General features: G+C 40.3%; 1 protein-coding gene across 1 annotated transcript in view; it reads left to right on the top strand.

The window, feature by feature from the left end:
* The window catches only part of LOC143038523 (mediator of RNA polymerase II transcription subunit 29-like), a 36856-nt gene extending 18883 nt beyond the window's left edge, over window positions 1–17973 (top strand). Inside the window, exon 6 of the mRNA XM_076207821.1 lies at window positions 16179–17973. Coding sequence (XP_076063936.1) covers window positions 16179–16445 — 267 coding nt within the window. The 3' untranslated portion in view covers window positions 16446–17973. The remainder of the gene's footprint in view (window positions 1–16178) is intronic.
* Window positions 17974–20309: the final 2336 nt, after the last annotated feature.

The following is a 20309-nucleotide window of genomic DNA, read 5'->3' as shown; positions in this document are numbered from 1 at the left end:
CAGTCGCTGATTAAATGAAGTGGCCTTGCTGTGGATGTACTGTGTCTTGCTCCATTGCTTCTGACCCAGGGCAGCAGTGGGCAAGATGCAGGGATGACCTGTCATCCAGGAGGAGCCAAGATAAGAGAGAGGGAGGGAGGTGAATGGGAGTGAAATATGTGGGGATGGAATGGGTGGGAGTGGATGTTATGCCTTTGTTTTTTGGCTACCTTCCATGTAAAGGGGATAAAGCCATTGGTATATGTATATATGTAATGTCTGGGGGTTGTTGGTAGATTACTTAGTTTGGTGATCTGTCTTGAAGGGCTTGTTTAGTGTGTTTTGTGTGAATGCTTTGTTGCCATAATTTTTTTCTCTCTCTCTCTCTTTCTCTCCTGTTGGTGGTGCTTGTGAGATATAGTGTGATGGTGTGTGGTGTTGAGTATTCTGACAAAGAATTATGTTCCTGTTATTTTCATGTGGTGTTCTATGGAGAGGATTCTATGAGCAGATGTCCAAAAGATGGTCACTGGCTGAATGGGCTAGACTGTTACTACTTAGTTGAGGTGATGGCAGTTCAGACCCTGCTATGGGCAAGCTGGACCAAGGGCATGGTTCATTAAATGCCATTCTAGCTACAAAGCCCTCTATGAGGGGCACCATCCTAGTCTTCCGATAGGGGGGAGTTTGTGACGTTAAACCATATCACTATCACAAAGTCCTCTGTAAGGGGCACCGCCCTAGCCACCTGATAGGGAGGAGTTCATGACACTAAACTGAATCATCATCACTCATTATTATGTAAAGAAGTTGGCAAATAGGGCTGATGAAGGATTATTGGGATGGTTTGGGCACATGGAAAGAATGAGTGGAGAAAGATTAGCAAAAAAAAGTGTGGAAAACAGAGGGGGATGGAGTTAAGGAGATGTCTGAGGATGAGATGGATGGAGTTAACCTCTTCAATATGAGTCAGATATTTGCACGCACATCAGGTTGCCTAATGTATGATGATTCATCACAATATGCACATTACAAAACATAAAGTTACTGTTGATACAGTGAGTCCTCCTTATACGGTAATTCTTTATCCGGTAAATTCACAGTTACGGTATTTGGTAATTACTACCCTCGATTCTATTTACGGTAAGAAAAATTCACAGATACGGTATCCGCTAGATATTTTGAAGAGGAAAGAGCAGGGAGAAGGTACATCTGCCATATCCTATTATTACATGATATAATGGGTTCGGTATATGGTAATTTCAATTTGCGGTAAGGTTTTCAGGAACGCATATGTACTGTATAATGAGGACTTATTGTATACTTGTTTCTTTCACCCTGAATTAATGTAATATCACAGAAATTGTGATCAAGCCTGCTCACAGAATATGGGGCTCACTCAGCTACAACAAAATAAATACAGTCAAACCTCGCTTAATGAGCACCTTACATAATGAGTGATTCACATGAGCAAAATTTTTAGAGAAAATTTTACTCACTTAACAAGCGACATTTTGTGATTTGTATGCTCAGCATGAAGGCTCCTTTCTACCTAGCTAGCCACAATTCACAAGGAGCATCTCTTTGTGACTCATAGCTAGCTTGTTCCCATCTGCTTCTCCATCAGTGTTGCCACTGCTTGATATTTTCTACTAGATCTTGAATTTTTTTTACTTCGACCTTGGAGTCTTAAATTTTCCCTTAAAATCCAGTAAATCTTGTAGTTTTCAAGTAACTCAGCTGATGAGTGCATAAAAAATATCCAGTATTACACCTGCAGCAAATTCAATTATAAAACCATGATTATCTATTATTTTGGACTATTCTAACACACTTTTCTTCTATGGCATTTCCGTAATAAGCGGCTCATTTTCAAGTTATGCCTATTTTCTTTCTAGCCAATCGTATGTAACCATGAGTGTCATGGGACTCTTTCTGCCAATCAGCGTTTATCCAGTGGGGCCATGACTCCTGCCTTTAGTTTGAACACGGTAGCTACAATACTAGGTTATGCATGTGTGGGATTGGGTAGACTAGGTTGGGTTTGGTTTAGTTGGTCAGATTAGAATTACCCACTCATCTTTTACTTCCCCAATTCCTAGCTCCTAGAAATGAGGAGGTGAGGAGGAGAACAGGGGTGAAAAAGGAGCTGGGAGATAGGGTTGATGAAAGAATATTGGGATGGTTTGGACACATGGAAAGAATGAGTGAAGAAAGACTAGTAAAAGAGGTATGGAAGGCAGATGTGGAGGGAGTGAACATGAGGGGACGTCCTAGGATGAGGTGGATGGATGGGGTGAAGGGGGCTTTGGGGAAGAGGGGAATGTCTGTTGAGGAAGGAAGGGAGAGGACGGAAGACAGAGGTGAGTGGAGAATGGTTGTATATGGATGATGTTGTGTTTGCATGAGGAGGAATGGGCGGGGGGGTGAGGTAGTATGTGTAAGCAAATTTTGACGCAGCCCGAAGGGATTTCTCCCCGTCCTCTCCTTATATGCAAGGGGGGACGGAGAGGGGGGGTCGCCAATTAAATGAAGCGGCCTTGCTGTGGATGTGCTGTGTCTTGCGACACTGCTTCTGACCCAGGGCGGTGGGCAAGGTGCAGGGATGACCCGTCATCCAGGAGCTGCTCAGATGAGAGGGAGGGTGGGAGGGGTGTGGAGTGTATTTAGGGATGAAATGGGTGGGAGTGTTTTTATGCCTTTCCCTTTTTGGCTACCTCCCTTGAAAGGGGGAAAAAGCCTTGGTATATGTATGTATGTAATTCCTAGCTCCCAAGCTCTCACTCCCAAAACTATGAAGGGGAAGGGGGTGGCATACCTCAAAAACAAGGATTTCTAACAGAAATTTCATGGAACTAAAGAGATGTAGAATTGTCCACAATGATTTATAACCCCATTTTTGTTGTTTTGAATTTTTTTTCATATTTTACTAGTATAATTGTAAGGGTGGGGTGCATAACTCAAAAATATGACATTGTAGACAAAAATATCATAGTAGAAAAGTGTCATACTATTGTCCAAAACAATAGAAAACATATATTTGTAATAAATTTTCTGCAGATGCACTTCTGGATATTTTCCAACCATATTGTAATAATTGCATTGTGGTAACTAAGTAGATCATGAAGCGCAATTGAAAACAATACAAATTTTAATGTGATGATTGATTAGTGGTGAAATAATGTGTCACAGATCAATTTGTTATATACATTCATTATGAAGCCAGTGATGGGAGCTGGACACATATATAGGGAGTGAGCATTCTTTTTGTGTTACAGGGAAGTTCTGCTATCAGTCTGGTTTAGCATTTGTTTTACTAACATCTTAATGTCGCTTGTGATCATACATTTTCCAAACTTGTGTTCAGATGCATTAGCTGTGATTTATTTTTATTTATTTATTTATTTTTATTTTTTTCTTAGAGGAAAGTTCACTTGCAAAAATATCCCCACCCCCCCAAAAAAAATACACACAAAAAAAACAAGGATAAGAGAAAACAAATCACTGTAGAAGTGAAACGTAAAATAATTGGGAAATGAGAATGAGGTGTGAGCGTGGCTGACCTAGCACACACATACAGTCAGACTACATCAACAATTTGCACTGTCTTCAAGAACAAAGACAAGATTAAGGAGATACATGCATCAAAGGATATGACAAAAATATCTATGTGATGACCACATATTCTTGACGATGTTAAAGATTTGCTTTTCATGTGGCTCAATAAAAAGCAAATGCAAGGGAACACTACTAACAAGAGCATCATTTGTGAGAAAGAGAAAGTAATTTTCACCAACTTTGTTAAGAAAATGCCAGGAGCAGCAGTGGACAAAGAAGAAGCATTCAGGGCAAGCCATAGGTGGTTCAAGAAATTTAAAAGAAGAATTGGCATCCACAGCTTTGTGAGTCATGGCGAAGCAGCAAGTTCTGACACAAAGGCAGCAGAGAACTTCATTGGTGACTTTGGGAAGCTAGTGGATTCCGAGGGTTACGTGTCGCAGCAGGTTTTTAATTGCGACGAAACAGGTCTTTTCTGGAAGAAGATGCTGAAGCGAACTTATATAATAGTAGAGGAGAAGACATTGTCCAGCCACAAGCCAATGAAAGACCATTTTATGTTGATGTCTTGTGCCAATGCAAGTGGTGATTTGAGAGTGAAACTGCTGCTCATTTACCATTCAGAAAATCCACAAGCCTTCAAGAAATGTAAAGTCCAGAAGAGCAGGCTAAGTGTGATGTGGAGGTCCAACATTAAGGCTTGGGTGACCTTTTTACTGATTGGATCAATAAGGTGTTTGGCCCTTCTGAGATGAATCTGCCATTTCATGTCTTGTTTGTTATGGACAACACTCCTGCCCATCCTCCAGGTCTAGGAGATGACCTCCTCGATGAATTTCAGTTCATCAAGATCCAGTTCCTGCCTCCCAACACCACCCCTTTACTCCAGGCCATGGACCAGCAGGTCATCTCAAACTTTAAGAATCTCTACACTAAAACATTCTTCAAGTGTTGTTTTGAGGGGACCAATCTCACTCTCAGAGAGTTTTGGAAAGACCACTTCCACATTGTTGCCTACCTCAAGATGATCGACAAGGCATGGGAGGGAGTCATCAAGAGAACCCTTATTTTGGCTTGGAAGAAGCTTTGGCTGGATAGCATTGTCGAATGTGACTTTGAGGAGCTCGAGTCAGTGCCTGTGGAGTATGCAGTCAAGGAGATTGTGTCTTTGGCCAGGACCATGGGGCTGGAAGTGGATAACAATGACATCAACAAGTTTATGAAGGAGCATAGACAGGAGCTAACCACCAAAGATCTTATGGAGTTGCATTCTGTTTCACAGCAAGAAGTTGTGAAGGAGATTTTGTCAGGGGAGGAGGAGGTAACAGGCTCAGCAGAGCAACAACCTTCCAGTGCAATAAGGGAGATGCTTAAAGTATGAGAAACTGTTTCATCGTACATTGAGAAGTATCACCCTAATCAGGCAGTGGGTATGCACTCTACAATTTTTTTTAATAATAATTCTGTGTCACATTTTTGCCAAAATTAGAAGCATAGACAAAAACAGATGTCTAGACAGTTTTCTAGTGAAAAAGGATCGTAAAGAAAGTGCCAGTTGTGCCAATGTTCCTAAAAGATTTAAAGTTAGTGAGTCAGGTGAGACTATTATAGCAGCAAGTGAAGAGGAAGCTCCCTTGATGGAAGATTTTCTTCCTTCACCTCAATAATATTCTCCCTGTTTCTGTCTCCCTTGAGCCAGGAGCTACCTTCTTTTTTTCATAAATTGCAAGTGTTTATATTTATTTTTATTCTGTTTTACTAATTATTTATTCTTTCCCAGGTTTATTTATTGTACATTAAAATCTTTTTATCTTTTTGAGTTAGTAATTTAAAAAACTATTTTAGATATTATTATTAGTTTTTATGAGAGTAGTAGAGCTTGTGTCAGGATTAGAAATGGAGAGAGTGAGTGGTTTGAGGTAAAGGTGGGACTTCATCAAGGATGCATTATGTCGCCCTGGCTGTTCAACTTATACTTGGATAGGGTAGTGCGAGAGGTAAATGCAAGGGTAGTGGGTCAGGGATTGGAGATGGTTAAAGAAAATGGAGAAAAGTGGGAGGTGAGCCAGCTGTTGTTTGCAGACGACACTGCGCTTGTGGCAGGATCGGAGGAGGGACTGAGGAAGTTGGTGACAGAGTTTGGGAGAGTATGTGATAGAAGAAAGCTAAAGATAAATGTGGGTAAAAGTAAGGTGATGAGATGTACAAGGAGTGAAAGTGGCAGTAGACTGGAAGTGAGCATTAAGGGAGAGCGACTGGAGGAAGTGGATAGTTTTAGATACTTGGGTGCAAATGTTGCAGGAAAAGGTGGAGTGAAAGTGGAGGTAGAATGTAGATTGAGAGAAGCGAATAAATGCCTTGGTGGGTTGAAGAGTGTAATGAGGAATAGACATTTGGGAATGGATGCCAAGAGGAGACTGTATGAAGGAGTGATTGTGCTGACAGCACTGTATGGAGCAGAAACATGGAACATAAGAGAGGAAGAGAGAAGGAGTTTGAATGTGTTTGAGATGAGGTGTCTGAGAAGTATGATGGGGGTTACTAGGCTGGATAGAGTGAGAAATGAGGAGGTGAGGAGAAGAACAGGAGTGGAAAGGGAGTTGGGAGATAGGGTTGATGAAAGAGTATTAGGATGGTTTGGACACATGGAAAGAATGAGTGAAGAAAGACTAGTAAAAGAGGTATGGAAGGCAGATGTGGAGGGAGTGAACATGAGGGGACGTCCTAGGATGAGGTGGATGGATGGGGTGAAGGGGGCTTTGGGGAAGAGGGGAATGTCTGTTGAGGAAGGACAGGAGAGGACAGAAGACGGGTGAATGGAGAATGGTTGTATATGGATGATGTGGTGATGCATGAGGTGGAATGGGCAGGGGGATGGAGGGTGAGGTAGAATGTGTGAGCAAAATTTGACGCAGCCCGAAGGGATTTCTCCCCGTCTTCTCCTTTTATGCATGGGGGGACGGAGAGGGGGGGGTCGCCGATTTGATGAAGCGGCCTTGCTGTGGATGTGCTGTGTCTTGCGACACTGCTTCTGACCCAGGGCAGTGGACAAGGTGCAGGGATGACCCATCATCCAGGAGGTGCTAAGATAAGAGGGAGGGTGGAGGGGTGTGGAGTGTATTCAGGGATGGAATGGGTGGGAATGATTTTATGCCTTTTCCTTTTTGGCTACCTCCCTTGTAAGGGGGAAAAAGCCTTGGTATATGTATGTATGTAGATATTACAAATTGTTTTGGGGTATTTTTTCTTAACCCCTTCGATACAATGACGCCTACATAGGCGTCATGAGGAGCAAGTGGGTATGCTAGGATGCCAATGTCGGCATCTTGATTACATATATTGTAGTTGTACCTGTGTGACCCCCATACTCTGTAAACTGGCTTCATCATATTTTCTATGGTTACCAAAATACACAGGTGAAAGAGAACGAGCAATACAGAGGTGACTTTATTTTTTATAATGCGAGTATTATGACGCAGCATCGCATGTCTGGCAGCTAATGCTGCCCACGAGATTTTGGCCCGGAGTGAAGGGGTTAAGCATGTATTTAACATTGATTTCTATGGGAAATTTTTTTTCGCTTAACAAGTGTTTCACATTACAAGTAAGATTCGGGAACAAATTATGCTTGTCAAGCGAGTTTCCATTGTATAATCAGGAAACCGATGTCGGCATTCTCATGTACCCCACTCTCAGCTCATGATGCTTACATAGGCATCATTATATTCAAAAGGTTAAAAGGGGCTTTGAGCAAGAAGGGAATATAAGAGTGAGTGGAGAATGAGTGTGTATGAATGATAATTTGAAGCCACCCAAAGGGATTTCTCCTCATCTTCTCTGTTTTCCATATGAGGGGATGAGGAGGAAGGGTTGCCATGGAAGTGAAGCAGCCCTTCTGTAGATGTACTGTGTCTTATTGCATTGCTTCTGACCTGAGCAGTGGGTAGGGGACAGGGATGACCTTCATCCACAAAGAGCTAAGATGAGAGGGAAACAAAGGGTGGTGGATGGGAGTGGGTGAGTGCCTTTATTGGCACTTCCCCTTTAAAGGGGAAGAAGTCTTTGGTACATAGGTAGGTTATATATGCTCCATTCTGTAAAATTTGTAAATTGTTTGTGTTCTTTCTTTGTTAGGAACCATACTGTGGAGGCATAAACAAAGGCGACTCTTATGAATTGTTTGAAGAAAGTTCTTAAGAGTTTCTTTCTGTTGTCCAAAGTTAGTGCTTGCAATGAATTTAAGTAGGTTTGTTTCATTGTTGAGTTTTGCTGTCAGGTCCTTGATATTTGAGCTGAAAATCATATGGTATCATATGTGAGGCCTAGAATTTTAGGGTTCTTTTCCAGTGGAAGAATTTGGTAATTAAATATTACTTTTTTCATGGTTCTCTGCCGTGAGCAACATCACTGTTGTTATCTGGGATAGGGATTCCAGTTTCTTATTTTTGAGCCATTGTTTTAGTTTATTCTAGTAAGTTTTAGTGTTCTTTGCTGCTATTGTGTATTTACTGTGCTGGGTTATTGTCAGGTCATCTGTATATGAGAGAACATTAGTGTTTAGTTCAAATGATATTCTATGGAGGGCATTTAGGTTTATGAGTACAAGTGTTTTAGTGGCGTGGTTTTGGTGCAATTTGTTATTATTTTCAGTGCTTTATTTTGTATAGACACTTTACAAACTATACAAAATAAAGCTTTGAAAATGATGACAGGATGCACCAAAACCTTCCCACTGGATGACCTGCACTCCTAATACAAAATGCTCTCCTTAGGATATCATATGAAAATGATAGGTTTTCTATTCTTTGCTAGAGCCTTGAACAATTATCATAAATCCCATTACACCACACAAGTACAACCAGCTGAATGGGGAAAATAAAAAACATCAGCATCAGCTACTCAAATGTTACAACCTAACACCTGTACCATACAGCATATCCACACAAAAAAGAATATATACATCATTCAGAACACAAAACAAGCTCTTCAGGACAGACCATCAAATTTAATACTCTTACTCCACAGAAACATTCCTTTCAAGAGAAGCAAGAGCCTCACTAGCATGCTTGTGTTCAGGACACCATCCAACTCTTAAAACAGTACCAGCAGAGAATAGGCCTAGCCTAAGAATCAAATTGCATAGATGCAGCCTTCATACAGAAACCACAGAGCACATCCTACACAGCCCCACATTATCTATATACATACATACATATACCAACGCTTTTTCCCCCAAAAAGGAAAAGGCTTAAAATCGTTCCCACCCATTCCATCCCTGAATACACTCCACACCCCTCCACCCTCCCTCTTATCTTAGCACCTCCTGGATGACGGGTCATCCCTGCACCTTGTCCACTGCCCTGGGTCAGAAGCAGTGTCGCCAGACACAGCATATCCACAGCAAGGCCGCTTCATTAAATTGGTGACCCCCCCCCCTCTCCATCCCCCCATGCATAAAAGGAGAAGACAGGGAGAAATCCCATCGGGCTGCATCAAATTTTGCTCATACATACTACCTCACCCCCCATCCCCCTGCCCATTCCACCTCATGCATCACAACATCATCCATATACAACCATTCTCCATTCACCCCTGTCTTCTGTCCTCTCCCGTCCTTCCTCAACAGACAATCCCCTCTTCCCCAAAGGAAAAAGTATCTATAGACAACAACTCAATATTTTTACCTAAGTGACCTATAGGCCTCTCCAGTGGCCAGTGCCAGTTACCTGCCAGCCATTTGTCTCCTGCAAAGGTGATTTGTTGTTTGTGTTATTGATGTGGGGCTGTTTCTCTATAATTGGCTGAAAGTGGTAGAAGAAGGGAACAGTCACCAGTTGTCAGCTCACCATATGTGAAGAGGTATAAGAAACACAGTTGATATTGAAAGAGGGATGGTGGGACTAGTCTGGGACCAAATGTCAGCCCATCAGGGTGCACCTTCTAATAGAGGTGTAAGGATTCACAGGTTTCGAAAATGGGCAGCTTGACAGTCAATCTTGCATGACCACCACATGTAGATACCCATCATTGGTCCATGTCATTTACATGGTTAAATGCAGTTGATACTTTAGGACAGCGTTTCTCAATCTATAAAATAAATTGCATATCTCAAGGAACCCCTTCACAAAAAAAAAAAAAACGAAATATATACCATATCTTTCTCATTTTATTTTCATTGTAATAATAGATCAGATAGGATGATGTCTATATTACATTATTACAATAACCAAGAATATGTCTTGTGTCTTTAATTATATTACATATATGAAATTAAATAAAAAATCAAAAGTGCATTAGCTTATTTGTTCTCGTGGAACCCTTAGGGACCTTTTGTGGAACCTTAGGGTTCTGGGGAACCCTGGTTGAGAAACGCTGCTTTATGAACTAAAGTAACTCCCCCACAGATCAGTCATGCAACATTCACACAGTATTGGGAAATAAATCTCTACTCGTACAGGAATATTGAGTCACTTTAGATTTGCCTATCCTGTGTTTTTTTATGTTCCATAATCACTATTGTGCCACTCCAAGGACACCACTTTTTCATTTCTCATACTCCTGTGGCAGGGGGATAAGAATGACACTACCATATTCCCATGTATGCTATGAAAGGACTGGAAATCCCCTTACTGTATTTTTCTCCTTTAAAGAATTGGTGCATGTTTTGAGTTGCTCACTCCCTGATAATGGAGTATATATTTATGTTATAGGCCTCACACTTAGATATTGGCTGCATAGTTATATGAATTTAACACTTTAGAAGTGTTAGTAGCATTCCTATAGACCTGAGTTACATAGTGTTTTTTCTGTATTCAGAGACAAATCTCTTCTCATAGAGTACTTCTTAGTCACTTTTTAATCTTTATTATCCCTTGTTTCAGCTATTCTTTTTTAATCATCCTTATATCAGTAAATCTGCTGTCCCTGATCTCTCTTACAGGAGACCTGTGGCTTCCAGGAAACTGGCAACAGCCCCTAGATGGGACCATGAGTCACTTAGGGAAGAAATATTGTGTTGAAAACCCTCCCACACCTGACAAGAACCATACTGGCATACCTGCATTCAGGGGACCATCCAGCATTAACACAGTACTAACACAGAACATGCTTGGCCTCAGATTCAAACTGTCCTAGATGCAACCATCATTTAGAAGACACAAAACACCTCATACTACAGTGCCCCACAGTAACAAACCCCAGACAATAATACAATCTCCCTTATACTACTTCTAGAACACCAGAGGTGGGCACCATTAACCAAAAAGCTAACTTTGTTAATCATTACTTCATTAATTTAAGAAGAATGCATCTAGGAGATGCCAAGATAAGAGGGAGGGAGGAGGGTGGAGGGGAGTGGAATATATAGGAAATGGAATGGATGGGAGTGGTTTCTATGCTTTTTTCTTTTTTGGCTACCTCCCATGTAGGGGGAAAAAGCCTTTGGTATATGTATATATGTACCGTTAGTCCATAAATCCATTATGCCATTGCCAGCAGTCGTTATGCTGGTGTGCTTTCTTGGGAGATGAGAGTGAAAATGAGCTCAATGAAGTGCAGCTTCTCAAATCTAAGGATGCCTAAGCCTAGATTTCCTGTGAAAAGAACCTGCCTTCACCCTCTCCTCAAACTGTATGAACTTGATAGTATGCAATCTTTTCATGTGCTGTTTGAGGTTGTTTAGACTTGACATGTGCCCCTTAATAAGAAAAGACTTGGAAAGACACACCTTGCAGCTGAAAATCAACTTCTCTTCTTTTGAGAAAGAAGGTAATCCTCCAGTTGGACTTAGAAATAATTCATGTTTGACAAAGCTTGGTAACAGGCAAAAATAGCTAATATTGAGATACAGTGAGTCCTCCTTATATGGTAATTCTTTATCTGGTAAATTCACAGTTACGGTATTTGGTAATTACTACCCTTGATTCTATTTATGGTAAGAAAAACTCACAGATACGGTATCCGCTAGATATTTTGAAGAGGAAAGGGCAGGGAGAAGGTATGTCTGCCATATCCTATTATTACATGTTATAATGGGTTCGGTATACAGTATTTTCAATTTGCGGTAAGGTTTTCAGGAATGCATATGTACCGAATAACGAGGACTTACTGTATTATTGGAATAAGAAAAAGTAAATAAAAGCCAAGTTAATGGTAAACTTTCACTTTCTGGTTTGAATTTTATGTGTATAAAGATCTACAATGAATATCACTTGGAATTATTATGTTTGCTAATAATAACTATTGTCCAGATCTTACTTTAACAGGTGCATTCAGACAGACTAATTGCATTTCTTTGTAAAAAGTAAAAAACAGCGGGATACAAACTCAACATCAGTCGGACAAAAAAATTATTTAATAAGAAAAACGAAATCACTGGAGTGATAAACCCCTAGGCTAGAGACAGCAAAGGTCTCGTATTTTCTTTTGCTCTGAAGTTTTCGGATGAGGAAGGGGGCAGATATGTGCACAAACACAAGCCACAATAAAACAAGCATGCAGTCAGGCAAAATTTTGCCGATAAGTGAAGCAGCTTTGCTGTGGATGTGCTGTGTCTTGATGCATTGCCTCTAACCCAGGGTAGTGGGCAGGTCTCAGAGATAACCCGACATCCATGAGAAGCTAAGGTGAGAGGGAGGAAAAGGTGGTGGATGAGAGTGAGTATATACCTTTTGATTTGGCTACCTCCCTTATACATACATACATATACCAAGGCTTTTTCCCCCTTACAAGGGAGGTAGCCAAAAAGGAAAAAGCATAAAATCATTCCCACCCATTCCATCCCTGAATACACTCCACACCCCTCCACCCTCCCTCTCATCTTAGCACCTCCTGGATGATGGGTCATCCCTGCACCTTGTCCACTGCCCTGGGTCAGAAGCAGAAAGAGAGCACCTACCTTATAAGGGGGGAAAAGCCCTTGGTACAGAGATCATATTTAGTGGTAGTAATTTAACAAATTTTGTTGACTGATTTACCAAAATTTGTGGTATGTGTGTTATATTTTGAGTATTTTTAAAGTTTATTAATATTTATTTACATGTATTACTAGAATTACACTTTTTGATCCCCCAAGGCATTTACTTGCTTCTCTCAATCTACAATTTACCTCCACCTCCATTCCTCTCTTTCCTGCCACATCCAGCCTCTCTCCTTGAAGACTTACTTCCAAATTGCTGCTATCCTCTCCCCTTGTACATCTCATCACCTTGCTTTTACCCATATTTACCTTCAACTTTCTCCTATTACGTACATTCCCAAACTCTGTCACTAACTTCCTTAATCCCCTCTCTGACCCTGCCACAAGCGCAGTGTCATCAGCAAACAACAATTGGCTCACCTTCTACATTTCTCCATTTTCTTAACCACTTCAGTACAACTCAAATTCTCACATGCAGCATCGGCTACTGAAGGTATGGTTAATCACACTACATGCATTATAATATATAAAGTCACTGTTGTATTACTTGTTCTCTTGTACTCTGAGTAATAGTAAACACAGAAAATGTGATCAAACCAGTTCACAGATTCTGGGGATAACTCATGTACAACTGCAAAAATATATATACAGTAATCCCTCCCATATCCAGTTCGCCATTATTCGGAACTCGCCACTATCCAGATGCCCTGTAACTACCAGAGTTCCCTCTAGTATCCGAATGGTGACCAGGATCTGGCGAACATATCTGGAATGATTCAAACAGCCCGCACGTCCCACACCCTTCCTCCCCCATGCCCCATCCCAGGTAAAGCGGCGACAGAAGAGGACATGCAAGACTGGCTAGAGTGTGACAAAGGACCCTGGGATGCACTTGCAAACCGAAGAAGAAATTACTGTAGTGGTGATCCACCCGGATGAGCCTCACTCTGATAGTGATGATGATGATAATGATGAGGTTGTTGTTGAGGCAAGGCCTAAGTTTTCTGAGGCCAGGGCAAGCCTTGAAGTGCTCCTGGATTTTATTGAACATCCTGCTGCTGACGAAGAAATGCGCAGCTACACCTCATCATTACGGATGATTCAAGAAATGCTGATCAGAAAACACAGCTAGTGGCCTACGAGGCAGACCAAGCTGGACACCTTCTTCAAGGTAACATCATCATCTCGTGAGGACGCACCACGCACAGGGCCATCCACTCATCATGACTCGTCATCACCACCACCACCATCAAAATCAACTCATGAGGACTCACCACAACCAGGGCCATCAACTCGTCAAGAGTCATCATCACCACCACCATGAACTCGTGATGACTCATCACCACCACCAACTCGCTCTCCTACAGCAACACCTCAGTCAACTCCATCACCACCACTGCTGCCACTGCCCACACCATGATATAATCATGTAGTACTGTACAGTATGTACTGTGTGTGTGTTTTTTTTTATACACATTAATGTACACTTGTGTTTATACATTTATTTACAATAAAATAACAATGTATTGGGCACAATAACAGTTTTTTTTGTTTTTTTTAACCCTCTTTTTCTTTGATAATAATGGCTAAAAAAAAATCTGTGTATCTGGAAACTCAGTGTATCCATCACAGCCGTGGCTCAGTTGATCCGGATACGGGAGGGATTACTGTATATTCAAGATGCCAATGCCAGTATGCTTGTATATCTACTCGCACCTCATGACATCTACATAGGCGTCATTGTACCGAAGTGGTTAAACCATCTTCAGTCCCCTGCCCATTACCTTTGCATTTACCTCCTACACCATTCCATCCATGTACACATTGAGCAGCCATGGTGATATGACACATCCCTGACACAGTTCCACTTTTACCTTAAACCACTTGATCTCTCCATTTCCAATTCTAACACAGGCTCTACTACTCTTGTAAAAACTCTTGACTGCCCTAAATAGCTTTACCCTGATCCCATATATCTGCAAAACCTCCCACAATGCCTTCCTGTCTACCCTATCATAAGCCTTTTCCAAATCCATAAAGGCCCAAAAAATATCTTTATCTTTTGCAAAACCTTTCTCCCATTTCTATTTTACCACAAAAATCTGATCCACACAACCACTACCCTTTCTAAACCCACACTGTTCCCCTCCTAATCCTCTCAAAATCCTACCATAAGCCTTCCCAACTACACTCAAGAAACTGATCCCTCTGAAACTACTACACTCGCATTTGTCCCCTTTTTCCTTGTAAAGCAGAACTGTACAGGCACTCCTCCAGTCCTCTGGCACTCTACCTGCCCTTAAGGGAATTAAAAAATGTAATGAGAAATAGGCAATTGGGAATGGATGCAAAGAGGAGATTATATGAAGGTATGACTGTGCCGACAGCACTGTCTGGAAAGTATGGTAGGAGTTACAAGGTTGGATAGAGTGAGAAACTAGGAGGTGAGGAGGAGAGCCGGGGTGGAAAAAGAGATGGCAGATAGGGCCAATAAAAGAGTATTGGGATGATTTGGACACATGGAAAGAATGAGTGAAGAAAGATTAGTAAAAGAGGTGTAGAAGGCAGAGGTGGATGGAGCAAACATGAGAAGATGACCAAGGATGAGATGGATAGATGGGGTGAAAGGGGGATTGAGCAAGAGGGGGATGTCTGTTGAGCAAGGAAGGGAGAAGGCAGGAAGGGATTTCTCCCTGTCTTCTCTTTTCTGCACGAGGGGACAGAGAGGGTGGGGGCACCAATTAAATGATGCTGCCTTGCTGTGGATGTGCTTTGTCTTGCTACATTGCTTCTGATCTAGGGCAGTGGGCAAGATGCAGAGATGACCCATCATCCAGGAGGAGCCAGGAAAAGAGGGAGGGAGGGATGGTGAATGGGAGTGGAGTATGTGGGAATGAAATGGGTGGAAGTGGATTTATGCCTTTGACTTTGGCTGCCTCCCTTGTAAGGGGGAAAAAGCCCATGGTATATGTATATTTAATTGTATATGCCTTAAAGCTTTTCCGCCTTTAACCACTTCAGTACGAGTCAAATTCTCATTGGCTGTCATATGTACAATGCATTACACTACTCACATTATAGAATATAAAGTCAATGCTATATTACTCATTCTCTTTTACTCTGAGTAATGATAAATTCAGAAAACATGGTCAAACCAGTTCACAGAATCTGGGAGTAACTCATGTACAACTACAAAAATTATAATCAAGATGCCGACGCTGGCATCCGTGTGTACCAACACATACATTATGACACCTACGTAGGCATCATCGCACTGAAATGGTTAAGAGAGGGGTGGTTGAGTCAAAGCATATATTTACCCTACACCCATCTCATACCCTTCCAAAACCCATTTAGTGTCACTCCCATATTAGCTCTTTATGGACACAGGGTCCCTGTCCCCCAACACACTGCTTGGGTTAGAGGCAATGGAGTAAGACACAGCACAGCACCTCCATAGCAGGGCCTGACAACCAATGCAAGTGTACCCCTACCACTTCATTATATGAGGATCCTCCCTCCTCATTCACTGAAAAGGATGTAGATCAGACAATATTATTCATCTGAAAGGTAGATTCAGGTGAAAATGGGATCTTGGTTGATTAAGCTTGTGTAGTCTCCAGTTTGCCCCTCATAATTAGGGACAGCAAAATATGTAGAGTATCATCATGTTGAAGGGGTTGGTATTGGTCAACTTTCTACATAAATTTGTTTTCTTTTTCAGAAAACAGCAATAGACTTCCATGCACAAATAAATGCATCTAATAGGTACACACCAAGTCCAGTCACCGTGACACCATGTGAAAGGCCATCAGACATACCAAAGTATGCTCATTATGTATCTACTATAAAAAATCAAGTCATATTTGCTAAGGACATCCACACAGCACTTGTTGATGCTGCAGGAAGTATGACCAACCTCACGTCTGCAGCCACTGCAGTTCCTTCTTCCTCTCAGGCTATGGGGACTCCAATGGATTCGAGTAGCTAGCTGAGTGGGTCTTGCTGCAGTTTGACACTCAGCACAGTTGATGGATCTTTCTAATGTGTTATTATGCCACACCTTAATGTTGCTCTTCATTCTTGTATTGTGTGAGATGTATTGAAATGTGCTCAGTGTTGGCAAGGACTCTTAGACCGCAGCCTTGAATGACTAAACTATATACAATTTGCTCACTATTGAATGGCTAATATATAGAAAATCAAAAGTAATGTGAATAACAGGTACATCAATCCAGTTACTCTTACCTGTTTGTACATCCACTTGGTGTGTATATGTATCATTGTTTTCTTCTGTGCCCCAATGATGAAGGAAAGGAATAAACAGAAAAACACCCTAATAATCTTAAAGTATTCTTATTGTCATGTACATTCTTACATATTGAGGATTATGGAATGGAACAGCTTAGATTCCATGATCAAATTACATGAAAATACTTTTGAGTGTTCTTAATCCCAAACAGAGTTTGACATGGGAACTTTGTTGAATGAAAATACTTAAAAGTTATGCAATGCATTTGTATTAATATATGATGACAGAATAACTTAAATGAATGATGTATTCTACTAGATGAGCAATAGTATATACAGAGTACAATAATGATTGCATTAAAAGAACTGTCTTCCTGAGTCATTGGGGCCATAATGTTTGCATCTGAATTGACAATGGCACTAAAATACTGTTTGTATTGAGTTCCTAATAAATAAAATAAGAGATATTATCAGTATGCGAATGTTTATCTCTAATTATGGATGAAGTTGACATGAATTGAAACCTCATTGAACATTATTATGAATAGCACAGTACAACAGATGTGCCTTAATGCTTTATGCAATTTATTCATGATTTTGGCTAATGAAAAGGCATACAATGATAGGAACATCTGATGAAAATGGGGATGCACAGGTTGGAATGTTACTATTTTTTCATGAATTGGAAAGGTTTATGTAACATCTGAAAATCTAGATGGAAATTATTTGAGATCAGTGAAGCTTTAGCAGAGTAATGTTGAATATTTGTTTTAACAGTAAATGGAAATTATGTAAGTAAATGAAATTAATAGGTACATTATAGTTGATGCATTATTATAAGTGATGCTTTCATTATTTTATATGGCTCTAGGTTAAATATAATTGGTCAGTGAAGTGTAGAAGATTAGTCTCAGCTCATTTGTAGCACAACTATTAAATTTTTCTACTCTTTTAAGTTCTTATAATTGTTGTAGATATGAAGCTCAGCTTTCAGTGTTTAATTAGGTATAGGAAATGTTTTATAGTTGGTGAAATATATTCTTTTTCATATTGTAAGAAGGATAAGATTTCATAGAACTTAGAATAGTAAGCTTAGTCTTCATGTTTGTAAATTGTCTCCTGGCATTAGTCATTTATGTTTGGTCTAAACAGTTTCATGCTATTCATGTGTATGTAAGTGCAATAATGCTAAGAACTAACATAGAGTATTGTCGTTATTATTGGATAATAACATTAAAGGATTTTCCTGCTTTATTTTTTTCTTTATTCCATGTCCATATTACATTCTAATATTTTCATTTATCTATAGATATAGCATTGCTTCATATGTTTTACTCTTTCCATTCCAGTGTTAATGAGCTATCCATTTAGTACAAATATCATATAGAAAGTTTTTCATTCTTATCCAGCACTAAGTATAAAATGATAATGCCTATCTTGACCCATTGATAAATAATTATACTGAAGATTTACAGAAAGACTAAGGATGCTATTTTATAAATACTAATTGATTAGATTATAATACTTGTTGCCTCAAGTTTCACTAACTGGAAACCTGTGTCTCTACAGTGACTGGCAACAGTCCTTAGGGCCTTTCACAGGTCTCTAGGAAGAAAAGCTGGAATGCTCCATGTGTTGTATTTGTGTGTGTTTGTTTCTGTGTCACTTTGGGGCAATGGACTGGTTGATCATCAGCCAGTAAGAATAGGAGGGAAGAAGTCACTGACTGTCAATACTTCCTGTGAAAAAATGCAGGAAAGATAAAAGTTGATAAAGGTTTTGTGCCTAGCACATAGATTAAATAGTAAGAGATCTTGGGCCCAGTGCAAATATTTAATAGACTCTCAGGATATCACCTCAGGTGAAGATGAATGTTGGTGGGTACTGAAGAAAATATGTATTTCCCAAAGGTTCCCTCCTTATAAGGGAGTGGCTAATTCAAAACACACACTTACATCATATACAGTTAAAATATCACCCTGAGCATCTCATAGATGAAGGGTAATTCCTGTCTCCTGTCAGTCAAATCTCTTCTACAGCAGAATGTAACAACCAGAGCTGGTTTACCCCTGCTGTTTCATCACATGGTGACCACTCCTTTCTCATCCATTCAAAATAATTTATGAAGTAAATGAGAACATTCCCTCACACTACATCATCCTTTCATCCACACGCACTCTCCTTCCATTTGTCCTCAACTTTTGCACTCTGTATTCCTATTTAATACAGTCTTTGCCTATCCAAAAACTCCTTCATCCTATCCCTCCAACTTATTCTTGGTCTTCCTATCAAATTCATGTCATCCACTTCTGCGTTCTACATTATTTTTGCAAACCTTTCCTCATTCATTACCTCATATACTCAAATCACCACAGCATTCTTTGATATGTCCCATCCCACTGTTCTCTTTCTGACTTCATTCTGTGCCTCTCCTCCACATTTCTTGCTATCCAATCTAATAACATCTATCATATTTCTCAAACTTTTCATCATAAAAACATTCACTGTGCCTTTCTGCTTCCCTTAAATTCGAAGTCTTTTTCTCTAAGTGCCAGGGTATAATCAGTTTATACAATTTTCTCTTTACATTCATCCCCAAATACTCACTTCAAATAATGCGTTACATCTCACTGAAATATTTACTTGCCTCCTTTACTCTGTATTGAAGACAATTGTAGTAATGGTTGCAGTTTCATGTTTCACTGATGGGAAGCTACTATCACACAAAGGCCAAAGAAATTATTCTCTTATGTTTGTCTCACAGGTATCTTTGTATGCTGATGAATTCAGTTCTCAAAAAAAAACAGGCTTACATACACACCAATAGAACTTTTCCCGCTTATATGGAAGGTGGCAGTCAAAGAACTCACTATATTGTATGAATTTGAGGCTAAATATGATAAACAGGAGATTAGGAGATGAAACCCAACAAGTATTGCTTCTCTCCTGTATACTGTACTACAATTAGGTAAATACTCACCCAACACCCATCCCACACCCATCCGAATTCCACAGTGCCCCTCCCATCTTAGCACCTTGTAGATGAAGGACCATCACTGTCCCTTGCCACACCACTTGCATCTAAGGCAATGCAGCAAAACACAGTTCCTCCATAGCAAGGCCTGACAGCCAGAGCTGGTTTACCCTCACTACTTCATTAGATGGTAACCCCCCACCCCCACCCACCTTCCACTCAAAAAGAAAGTAGAGTATACATCATTTCTTCATTTCCAACCACTCTATCTACTCTTTATCTTTTGCACTTCCCCTTCCTTGCTCAACAGACATTCCTCTTGCATCTAATGCCCCTTTCACCTTGGTTATCCACCATAGTTTTACTTATATTAAATGCACACATGAAAATAAGAAGTAATATGATATACATTTTTTTACTTGTTTGCATGTGCTTGTTTATGTTTTTATTTTCATAATGAAACTGATGTAATGATCTGCATTTTTTCATGCAATTAACAAGTGGTGGACTCTGCTCTAATGGGATGGAATGGCATGGGGGCAGACATAGATATGAGTAGTGCTGATAATGAAAATAGTTTCAAGATCTGAATTTCTTTGGGAAAAGTAGGAAAATAGGATAGGAAGAAAA

Source organism: Oratosquilla oratoria, chromosome 24, assembly GCF_046742065.1.
Source record: "Oratosquilla oratoria isolate Oo_2021 chromosome 24, ASM4674206v1, whole genome shotgun sequence".
NCBI classification, from domain to species: Eukaryota; Metazoa; Arthropoda; class Malacostraca; order Stomatopoda; family Squillidae; genus Oratosquilla; species Oratosquilla oratoria.
The sequence above is the reverse complement of the archived record's forward strand: the minus strand, read 5'-3'. Positions and strand labels throughout refer to the sequence as shown.